At 30.0% G+C, this 12,452-nt stretch overlaps 1 protein-coding gene across 1 annotated transcript in view; it reads right to left on the minus strand.

The window, feature by feature from the left end:
- Positions 1-555: 555 nt before the first annotated feature.
- The window catches only part of LOC132741431 (dual specificity protein phosphatase 22-like), a 42,747-nt gene continuing 30,850 nt past the window's right edge, over positions 556-12,452 (minus strand). The window contains exons 2-5 of the mRNA XM_060729587.1: positions 8,323-8,436; positions 7,543-7,670; positions 5,908-6,079; positions 556-4,999 (exon numbers count right to left, since the gene is read on the minus strand). Of these exons, the coding sequence (XP_060585570.1) occupies positions 4,667-4,999; positions 5,908-6,079; positions 7,543-7,670; positions 8,323-8,343 (654 nt within the window). The 5' untranslated portion in view covers positions 8,344-8,436 and the 3' untranslated portion in view covers positions 556-4,666. The remainder of the gene's footprint in view (positions 5,000-5,907; positions 6,080-7,542; positions 7,671-8,322; positions 8,437-12,452) is intronic.

The following is a 12,452-nucleotide window of genomic DNA, read 5'->3' on the forward strand; positions in this document are numbered from 1 at the left end:
TGCGGGGGTATAATAAACATATTTGGTATTATTGGGCAACTGCTGCCTGAATTTTAATATAGCTTTATAGAAATCATAAATAACAAAAGGAAATGTGCATGCCCTTGCATGTCCTAGTCTGACCATTCAATACTGTTATGGTCCCGGGTTGGTTGCTAGTATGATGTATGTATACAGAATAAAGTATATGAAGTTCACACAGAAATCATTCGTTTTTGTAACTTTTTCGAATGTCTAGCTGGGATGTTTACTGCAAATTGAGCCAGTTTTGCTAAACTATTAACCACAACTTCAATTAATCTTTTTTATGAGATAGTAACATTGTCTTTTTTCCAGTTGAACTGCTGGACTAAGTTTTAATGCTCCTCTTATCCATGCCTCAAGTTAGGCATCAGGAAGCACTGATGTAGACCCGTCAACTATGCATTAATTTTAAGAACATTTTCCCATAAAAAAGTTCCTGGTAAAACTCAAATAGACATCTTGGACAAATGGCCACTTATATGATAAAGGAAAAGCATAACATATAACATAATATATAAACAATAACCAAACTGATTAAGCAAACTTTTTTAATTTCCATATTTTTATCAACTCCTAATTGGAAAGTAAAAGTTGCAGATGTAATAGTACAAAATGTTGAAATGTTCATAAATTACACTTCTTGTTCTTCTAAACACAATCATCAGAAATTCTAAACAATATATTAACTAAAAAAATTCAACTAGAATCTACACACATGATACATGTATATATGAGAACTTTCAAAAGAAATATAAATAACAACATTAATTGCACTTTATAAGTAGATTCAACACACTATAACAATAGTTTAATAAATTTGTAAAACTAGACTTTCTAAATCATTACACACAAACAATAGTGCACATTATAAGTACTAAGACATTATCTACAAATATCATAGAAAAGTTGTGATCCACACAAATCAAGAAGTTTAACAATTATCAGTTTATAGTTTATACTCCTAAAATTCACTGTAAAAGAAAAGTTAGTTATGTGATTACATCTCCTATGAATTTTATAAATACTTATGTCTGCTCTTGTAACAAATACATCATAGCAGGTACGTTAATATATATATATATACCTGATTATAGTCAAGATGTATGTTAAAAAATTGTTTATAGCAGAAAATGTATGAATATTTTCCTGAAATAACGTTGCTTATTTTACTTCAAATTGGTGGGGATAAACATGTGCAAAATTATTTTAGGCATGTGTATTATATTTGTTTTACAGCCATTGTCCACAGTCCTTGTACACACACGCGCACATACACAAGTTCCTGTATATAGCAAAAATAATTAAAAGCCATCTAAACACTTCTAAAACATAAATAGCATATGAACAAGAACAGAAAATTTTCAAGTACAGTCAAACTTGTGTTAAAGACAACATACGAATTAAAATCACCCTGCAAAAAAGCCATTTTTGGATAAACCTTCATTGGTAAACTGGAATACAGTTCCCTCTAAATAAAGGCCACTTGTCTATAAAGACCATAATTTATCTTTCCCTTGAGTAGCCTTTGTTCACAGGTTTAACTGTCTGGAAGCAATTCTGAAACATTGAACACTTTCAGAAAAATCTCTCTGTGTAGTTAATACTTCAAGTTGCCAACATAGTTTTGACCATTTGGTGGCTTACTTCATCTTAATCAACTTTTTTTAGATGACAAAAATGTCATAATCAACTAAATTTACCCAAACATATACAGGAGCAGATGCCCATGTCTAAAACGAGTAATGGCCATATTTCATAGCACTAATGACAAAAAATGGTCAGAAAAAAATAATGCAATGGGCATATAATAAACAAAACACATCATTACTGTACTAACTGAGCATGAAATCACTTAAACAAGTATGGAAGTGAATTAAAGATGCATTAATGATATATAAGTATATCATTACAGTCATTCCTTGATATGCTTTGTACTAAATCAATGACATCTCTACATAAAACCAGGACACACCTGTATAAAATACAATTTTTTTTCAATCAAGCTTTACTTGAAATATGAAATACAAGTAACAGAATATATTCCAGGTGCATGACGGTCAAACATTACAAAAAGAGATAAACATACATGTCATGTAGACTAAATATAAATGGCCTATAACTTTAGATATGCAAAGGCAGAGTGACAACAATATTCACATTATGTGACATATCAAATCTTTTCATAAATAGATAGATAACTACTATTTTTAAGTATTCATTTTCAGATTAATCTTTAATGTAAGGTTAATGTAAATTCAGCACAGTTGATTTGACAAAGAATTTTTAAGATGAATCTTGATCTTACAAAACAAAAGCCAAAATTTACTAATAACACACTAGAAAGATCTTAGTACCCAAGAAAAGGCAAAATTGACTTATCATACACAAGAAAGAGTAAAATTAATCTAACAAAAGTAAAGACAAAATTTACAGATCTTACACAAGAAAAGGCAAATATTACTGATCTGAAACAAGAAGGGCAAATTTTACTGATCTAAAACAAAGAAAAGGTGAAATTTACTAATCTTTAACAAGAATAGGCAAACTTGACTTATCTTACACAAAACAAGACAAAATTTACTAATCTTACTCAAGTAAAGGCAAAATCTGCTAATCTTAGACAAATAAAGGCAAAATTTACTGATTTTACACAAGATTTAGAAAAAATTTCCTCAAGCTTATCATAATGATAAACAGAAGATAATATATCCACATTACTACAGGAACATTTTGTTCTGAAACTTCAACTTGCATGTAGGGAAGAAACCAATGTGATCCAGTCTAGTATAATTCTTTACAGCCAAATGCAAGTGCCAGTGCAAATGAACTCTTCCTATGTAACTTTTATGCTTTATTCCTTTCTCTAACGCTTTTTGTCAAGTACCAGATGTATATACACTGTATCATCTAAATGCCAAAAAGTTCAGTATACTTGTTTACTGGAATAGGAAATTATTTGCTGATTTCAATGGAATTTTTTCTTAATTTTTAGCATCAATCTTGTATATACTGCATTACTGTCAACAATATCATATCATGTTCATAAGAAATATTCATTTTTCTCTTGGGTCATATTAGCCCATGAATCGAATCTAGTGTATACAGCAGAATATCTCTATAAGTATTTGATAAATAGAGGATATTGATAAATCAGTAAGTGTGACTTTGGAAAAATATCCAATGAACAAGTAAAATTCATAAACAGTATTGACAGAGATTTTGCTTCAAAGAGTGTAATTTAGCTCAGTCAGTATATTCAGAATAGAAATTACATCATACATGTAAACAATCTTGACATTATATTTACCATATACCCTGAAAATATGAAAAATAAGGGAAAAAAAACACAATGAAAAAAAAATTGACTTTAAACCACACTACAATAAACAAAAGTAATGTTTGCATAATTAAGCTCATTTGCATCTCATGTACAAGGCTGTGTCATATAGCTTTTACAGTGTCGCAAAAGTGACACATTTCATAAAAGATATACAGCATGTTAATAAATAAAAGGGACATAACACTCCAATACACAAAGGCAGTGTAATAACAATATTCTCTTTTTTTTTTTCCAGGCATAAAATAATGCAGGTAGAAAAGTACATTAAGCAGGTGTTGCATAGACTAAATGTAATTGAAAACTGTCTTTTTTTATCTACAAAAATAAATAAATATTACAAACAAAATATCTGCTCAGCAAAAATATATGATTATCTTTATATCTTCATATCCTGATTAAAACATGATTTATCTACAAGTTGCTTGGTTCCTGAGTTTGCACATTTTTATAACTATATTTAAAAGCAAATTATGCCTCAGAAATCCATATTTTTTCAATTCATTAGAAATGTCAAACATTTGTGTAAAAATGTTTTGATAATGAATTTAGAGCTGATTAGATGTTAAAACAACTGAAAGAGTAGGGTTGAATGTGTAGTACTGTGTCGTAGAGGTAGAAAATATAAACAAAGTAGTATTTTGACTTTCATACAAAATACATTTGTACTTACTATAATTATACCAATTGCCAACAGAGCAAAAGTAGAAAAAAAGGTTCATGTATGTGGCAAGTTTTTGAGAAATAAAATTGATAGCATTTCTGTGGCATAATGGGCCTATAAATACATTCAAAGACATTCCTAATCATACTATAAATATAATCATCTATCAAGATTGCTGCAGAAAATGCTGTGTGTTTACAATAAAGCTCTACTGTGTGTAATAAGCTGTGCACACTTCACAAAGAGCAAAAATTCACACAATTGTTGTTCTATTTTGTACAGATGAACTACAGTCTGTAACATTGCATTAAGTATATCATTGAAGATGTTTGATATACATTATCCTGTACATAACTTAGTTTGGCTTGAAATATTTTCCCAATTACAACTTCCTTTACATTTCTAAAGATAAAATGTCATATCTATATTTTCCCTGCCTAGTGTTTATCAGTATACGTGTACTTAAATATTTATAGTTCAGAAAAAAGATAAAATTTATGAGAAGTTTCTTTTAATTTCTACAATTCAACTCTACAACGGTTATTTTAATCATCTCTTACTGTTACATGCACATGATTTAACGTAAACTGAGGCACTGTGACAGATCTTTGAATAATTTGTTATTTCCCTGATTTTCAAGATTATGCAAATGGTTTTTGACCTGTCACATCTGATAATTTGTTATTCTCACAGTCAGCACTTTTTCTTGAATCATATTGCACAGTTCCCTCGCTGTCTTTATTTTCACTTTCTGTCTTTGAAACACTAGGTATATTGTCAGTATTAGGCACACTGTCAGATTTAGGATCAGGTTTAGTTCTTTCCTTGTAAGCTTTATGTGGGAGGGAATATAATTGTTGATTTCTAGTCTCTCCAGTCATTAGAAAATGGTTGTAGCATTTTAACAAGGCACTGCATTCCTTCTCATCATCAAAAGAATTGTCTGGATATTTATTTTTGAATTTTCGTCGAGCCTGAAAACCATAGAAAATCATGACTCATATACATAAATTAGAGATTTATATGTACAAATATACCTATTGGCTTTAAAAACAACAACAACAACAATATGGTGTTATTATTTAGTTTTCACACCAACACTGTAATGGTCATTTGTCAACTTTCCAGCTTTGATCACAAGTAGGCACATAAGTAGAACCACTGAACTTTGTACGTAAACTTGGCGTCTAACTTTAACACATTACAAAGTCGAAGTTTCTGCCAAGACCCATACCAACAGCAATGAGGCATAAGTGATTTGAAGTCAGACGGATTAAGTAAACAGCCATTGACACCCAACATTACTGTGAATAGTGTTCATATTTCCGCGGTATTTTATTGTTTGACAAACACAACAAAAGTTAGAATAATCAAGTTCTGGAAAATACTATAAACATTGTCAATAACACCTTAGTTATTTCCATTCTTTTTACATTAGACAATCATGTACACAACATGGCAGCCAATACTCATCTGCCAACTTATGAGTTAAAGTTGTTTAATTCCCATATTTCCACAGCACTATGTTTTAACAGTTTCAAAGGCAAAAACAGTAAAGTATAAAATATTTTGAAGTATATATTAAAGTTTAACACAGAATCAAACAAACATACTTCAGTCACATAATATTTAAACATCATCACAATATGACAAAACCAAATTCAAGGGTTCATGGTGTACATGAAGATGCACGACTTACAGAATTATTTAGACACTTCTTTGCAATCAAACAATAAAGCTGGTATAAAGTTTAGTTACAAAATATAAAGTTAAAATGTTATTTCTGAAAGCATTTAAAGCAATTTAATTTTTTTAAACTAAGTTTCAACTAACAGACAAGATATAATCAGTATATTATAAGAATTTTTCTTGTAAAACTTACTTCTTCAAGGCCTTCATTTTCCCAGTCTTGTAACTGTTTCTGAAATCCAAAGTTAGGATTAGCACAATTTCTTGCACCTCGAATAGAGTTTATGGCATCCCTCCAACCAAGTTTCGTCACCGTCATAATATATGCAGCTGTAATAGTTACACTTCGGGACACTCCTGCCAAACTGAAAAATGAAGAATTTATCTTACCATCTTTTTTGGTTAGGTTTTAAGTCATACATACACAGTAAGGGTCATATGATGACATTCCAGCTTTACTGGAGGAAGAAGACCTCAGGGGCATGTCCTTGCTTCCTCACATGAAAGAATTCAAAGTCCCTGATGGGTTTTTTTTGGTTGGGCTATACCTCATATCAAAACAGTAAAAGTCACTTGACAACTGTCAAGCTTTATTGGTGGAGAAAAACCTCAGGTGCCCCTTCTTGCATTATTTTTGGCACTAACGCGCACCTGAGTAGAACCACTGACGTTCAAGTCAATTACCATAACCATTCAACCACTGATGCTAAAATGTAATTGGTATCAAGAAACAGGATCATTTCATATATTTTTAAAGCTACATGTAGAACCATTGAAAAATGGATTTTCCATTCTATGTATAAATTGGTTAAATAATTTAAACCACATAATGTACTAAGGACATTACATTCCTGTACTTGATCAGGATTACATTTAATGATACTACATAGAAATACAAATAACAAGTATCTGTAGTTGAGAAGTATATTTGGAGACACCGTCAAAAAAATCAATAATTCTGAAGAAATGTGTTAAAGAACACATTCTATCTAAAAGCATATTTTTAAAAAAAAATTTTTAATTTAAAAGAAGGTTTTTTAATTTGTAGGGGAAATTTAATTCAAAAATTTTATACGCCCAGTGTATGAGAACTGGGAAAAACCTTTAGACGGCATCATGTTAAAATCTATTACATTTTTTTAAAAATTACGTGTGAGAGACTGCCCCAGAATTGTCATTTGGGCCAAATTATACTTTAAATATTTCTTTTTCCTGAAATTTTAGAATATCTTTAATTTTAATATTATCAGACATAAAATGTAGAAAGTCTTCACAAACATGTAAACAATTCAAGCACAAGTTATCCAGAGTCACATCTAGGGGTTAGACCTTGACCCCTATTATGCTCATCCCTTGTCACATTTTAAATATTTTTATCACAAGTGGGGTATCTGCCTCAAAGATACTCTTGTTTGAAACAATTTCCGCATACATAAAAAAAAAATTTTTTTTAACTCATAAAAAGGTGCAAGTGATTTGAAGTAAATGGCCTCAACCACGCGGCCATGGATGCCCTTTTAAGCAAAGGCCATGCTGCACATAATAAGTAGATGACAATAAAAATGCCAAGCTAATGAACTACTATACAGTCTCATTTGTGGCACAAATAAACATTTACAAACATAAAGGTTTTCCTCTACATAATTATGATTTAATGATTTTCCACTTGCCCTGTTGGATAAGTTCTTTTGGAATTCACTTGCCCAGACCAAATTTTTATTGGTTTAGAACAGTCAGACAACCATAAATACCGAGCCCTTAATATAAACAGAACTTGTGCCTCATGCAAAGTCTTTGAATTATTATATCAAATTAAACTCTATTGCACTGTTGTTTTACCTTATGTAAAGCTTTAGCATTATCATGTATAGCTAAGATATGAGTAATCTTGTTATCTGCCAGCTGAACAGGATCTTTAGCATCACGAAAATTTCCAACATACACCCCTGTTATGATCTGAAATTGAAAATAAGGCAATAATTTGTAAGAACAGACAAATCTTGACAGAACAGTCCTGAAAATTTATTTATAAACAATAGTTGTCAAAAGGACTGCCTGCTCTACTATATTATTGCTTAATATTTCGATAATAAAAAAAGAAGATACACAAGAGTATTATTCAGTGACATTAATTCAAAGAAAATCCATCTCAAATCTCCAGAATTTTTTTCCATCAAAATCAGATCATATGATGATCATGTGCTTCTCATATGATTGAAAAATATGCATATTAAAAAGGACTTTTTAACAACTTATTTAAATTCTAAAAACCCTTTTAAATATGCCAAAAGAAACAGTCTGAAGCAAGAAAGTCATAGGGCTACAGACAAAGTTTGGTAATGATTTACATGTTGTATGAATGTTTTTTATTTTGTTCTGGGTTTTTTTTCTGTGTAGTAAACAATAATTCATATCAATCATCAACCCATCTTAATTGCAATAAGCATAATATTTAATCATAAAATTCAATGTATTTTGTTGCATATGTTAACTTAAGCTTTTATTTTAATTTAGGTCAATAGAAAACTGAAAGCATTTCATGCTTTTAAAATGATATAATTATATTTAGTTAATATTATTGTAAAGATACAAAGATAATACTCATTACCTTATTCATTCCATTCCCCATGGCAACGTTGTTTTTTTTAAAGCACTTAAAATAATTTGAAGTTACCACAGTCTGGTTATCCTGAGGTTTCAGTCAAATGATATGTTCTTTTATCTGAGATAAAAAAATTTGCAATAGTTAGTTTACTGTTTATACATGTCATGTAATGAATACATAATAAAGACTGGGGTTTCTATCTATCATACTCTTTTATTGTTGTAATAAAAATATTTTTAAAAATCATTCTAAAATTGATATACATGTAATTTAAAAAAAATTAAATACAAGAGGGCCATGATGGCCCTGAGTCGCTCACCAGAGACAACTGTTTGTCAGTGTTATTTTTCAAAGAACTTGCTGAAAGACCAGTCCACCTCAACTTTTACTTGCCCTTCTAATTATTGAAATATTTTGCCCTAATATTTTCGAGGCTTTGTTAGAAATATCTATGTTGCAAGTGTGTTCCCATGAGACTATGTAGAATAAAATAATGCACAGTAAACAGGTCTAGGATTTCATGATATTTACGGACAGTCTGTAAATTTTTGGACGAGCCATAATTTTACAGATTTTTGTATCTGTAAATTTACAGACATTAAGTAAGAAAATAGTAGAAGCTGCATTAAAATTCAAAACCACAGGTTAAAATTAATAAGGTTACATACTATATGATTAAATGTAACAGTATGGTGAGATTCAAAACAATATGATGACTTTCAATTTTCACTTTTATTAAATATTTCAAAATCATCATACAAAGATGAAACTCACCACATTACCTTTGTAAATATAAACAATCAATAAAAAAACTAGTCAGTGTACCCGGTTCCGCATAGGACCCTGTCCCGTACACTTTCCTATTTTTCATTTTTTCTTGAAAATTCAAATGAATTAATATTCAGTTTTCATTTGTGTTTCACTGAATTGGCATGTTTTCAACAGGGTATGATATATCCTTGGATCTTGCCCCCCTCCCCCCTAGCCTCTCCCTGGAGAGTGCAGACAAAAATGTAAATACATGTACGTGGCTGTGTAGGTCACACATAAAAACATCTTATTCAGCAATTAAACCATGCTAATTTCTATTTATATTTGAATTAACTTCTCCCAACTATCAAACGTCAAGTCATTTCACCTTGATTCTTTTGTTTAAAATAAAACCAAACTCTTAATCGAACAAATCATAACTAAATAGATGAAAAAACTTTCAATCATAATTTTTTTGTCTATGCTTGCTACCTACATGTATGTTTCCATTGCTGTTACATGTTTCCTGTGTGCTACTCTTCTTGGAAATAAATGTTTGTATACTGTATAAGTAAGAATGTGCATTAAATTTATTTGAAGTTCTGAAAATTTGAAAAAAAAAAAATACCTTATCTGGACTTAGAGATGTTAAATAATTTATGAAACATGTTAAAGATGTAAAATAACCGTTCAGTATAAAAATGGCCTTGTGTGCGGAACCGAGTCCACTATTTATTATATTTGGCCCTTTCCTGTTGCTTAAAATCAAGTGCGCCTAGAAGTATGACCTACTTAAGATAGATACGTTTTGGTCATCAGTTTTTATGGGCAAAGGATGTAATTTTCAAAATAATATCAATTATAAGAAGAATTTTTAACTATAAGATAATTTTCTTATTTTTCCTTACAAAAAAGTGTACGACACTGCCCGGGTGTAAAAAGTCCATGCTTTTCCAGGGATTTCCATGGAAAATAAGAGGCTGGAGTATTGGAACAAAATTTTCCAGCCTTTTCCAGCCTGAAGCTGAGAAAATGGGCTGGAAAAACAGGGAAAAAACATGGAACATTTTCCATGTTACATGGAATATTTTCCATGTTTTCCATGGAAAAGCATGGACTTTATTCCATGCTTTTCCATGTACATGGAGTATTGGAACAAAAGTATGGATTTTTTTTCCAGGGTATTCCATGTGTCTGCCAACCATAGAGGCTGGACTTTTTACCATGGTAAATAGTCCAGCCTTGATGGAATAACATGGAAAAAATCCAGCATCCCTGAATGTTCTTAAAATTTAAAATTCTCTGACGGAATTCAGCACAGGAATGTTTGGGGTGGAATTTTTATTAGTTTAACCACATATTTCTTTCACAAAATTTAATACATATCCTTTAGTCTAAATACAGAATAGAACATCCTACATTCACTATAGCACAAACAGTTTTTTTCTAGCTGCAGGTTTGGTAGCTAGGTTCTGGTTGTCTTATAAATTTTAGCAATTATTTTGCTCTTAATTTGTCAATGAGAAACTGTTTTAATTCAAGTGTTTCTGATTATTTAAATTACTATTTCTTTTATTGATGTCCATTTTCAGTCCTGTGCCTGTGTTTCCTAGAACTTCATGTGGTTGTGCTCACCTTTAAAGATAAAATTCATAATAAATTTAACACAGATGTGGTAATGACTTATGTTTTATTGCATATAAATATTATGCAGTTATATTTCGTATCTTTTAATAACATCAAATCTAATGTTTCAAATGTATTAACTATTAAGTATTTACTATGCTTATGCATATTCAAAAATACTGAAGCAATGCAGTGTATCTTATTTCAAAGTGCACAAGTGTTTAAGAATTTCTCTGTATAAGAATTAAGTAAATTTGTGACAATATTTATCACCCAGTATGTATTTTTTCAAGAAAAGACATGGAATAAAAAAGTACACGTATTGATATTTAAAAATATACCTTTTCAGGATTAATACTGCACATCATTATTAAACACTGTTGGTAATTCTCACAGTCAGCACTTATGTCCCAGCCTGCAAGTTATGTAATTGTATAATGTAAAATGTAATTTTAGATTGTTCCATTGAAAACACAACACATACATGTAAATAACAAATGATTATGATGACCCTGTTCAGCTGTACAAAACTACTGATTGTACCATTTAGTCCTATTTAATCAAATTGATTTAATTTGTTTTATTTGTAGGAAATGAAAAAGATCTACTAACAATTGTCATTTTAACAATATACATTATAAAGAAATCATTGAATAATTTATATTTTACAGATTATACATGTATAGATTAAAAACAATTATCAGAAAAAACAAATGCATGAAGTTGAAAATATAAAAACAACCTTGATCTCTTGTTACAAATGTTGATAGTTTGATATATAACCTGTTTCTGCATTGATGTAACTTAAGGTTTATAAATACCTGATTCTGTTGTATATCTCTTTGTCCCAGGTGATTCTAATTGTTATCATACCAATACTTAAACACTTTAAAGTCTTAAAAAAACAATATCTCCAAAACTGCTAAAATATCAAGTACATCGTCTGTAATTTGCCCTCTTTGCTGAAAAAAGATTGCAATGTCCTTCTAGACACATTCTTTATATGAAATTTATAATGTTATCTCTCCCCAAAATAATCACATGGAACAGCCTGATCTGAAATGACCAGTGGAGTAAATTAGTCATGCACAGATGGTTAGAAAATGCTGGTCAATGAGTTTTATCAGAGCTCTGATCTGTGTAGCGTAAAATCTCAGTGGATGTATTATTTTTTATTTTCCTAAATATTGGTCAATTTAATATAGAATATATAGGAGATTCTTTCATGCACTGTTTTGTTTTGTTTACTTATTTATTGTTATCCAAAAACATGAATTCTTACAATTTAAAAATGGCAAGCAATGCAATCCCATCTTGATTATTATAGTGTCTGAATGATTTAATCACAGACTTTAATTAATTTATAGTTAAACTTAAAGCCTGTAATTAAATGGATATTATTTCATTGTACATAACTTCATGTAGATTTATTTAAATAATAATATGTATTTTGAACAATCAATTCATTTATGTCTTTAGCATAGACATTTTTTCTGAGATACCCTTTTTCAACTATATAAAAAGTATTAAGTGTCAAATTTCAAATCATTTACAGTAACTTGCATTAAAATAAACGATGATTTTATATTTTCTTCGTAAATTAACAATATTGTGCTGAATATATAAAGGAAGATTTCTTGTAATTTTTACAAGTTTTTTCCAGCATACTTAGAGAAAGTTTAACACATTTCCAGCATCAAAAAAATCTAAGTTCCACTTTCCATGCTACATGGAAGTAAAGTCCATGGTTTTCCAGG

Source organism: Ruditapes philippinarum, unplaced genomic scaffold (genome assembly GCF_026571515.1).
Source record: "Ruditapes philippinarum isolate M1 unplaced genomic scaffold, ASM2657151v2 ctg1137_1_1_1_1, whole genome shotgun sequence".
In the NCBI taxonomy this organism is placed as follows: domain Eukaryota; kingdom Metazoa; phylum Mollusca; class Bivalvia; order Venerida; family Veneridae; genus Ruditapes; species Ruditapes philippinarum.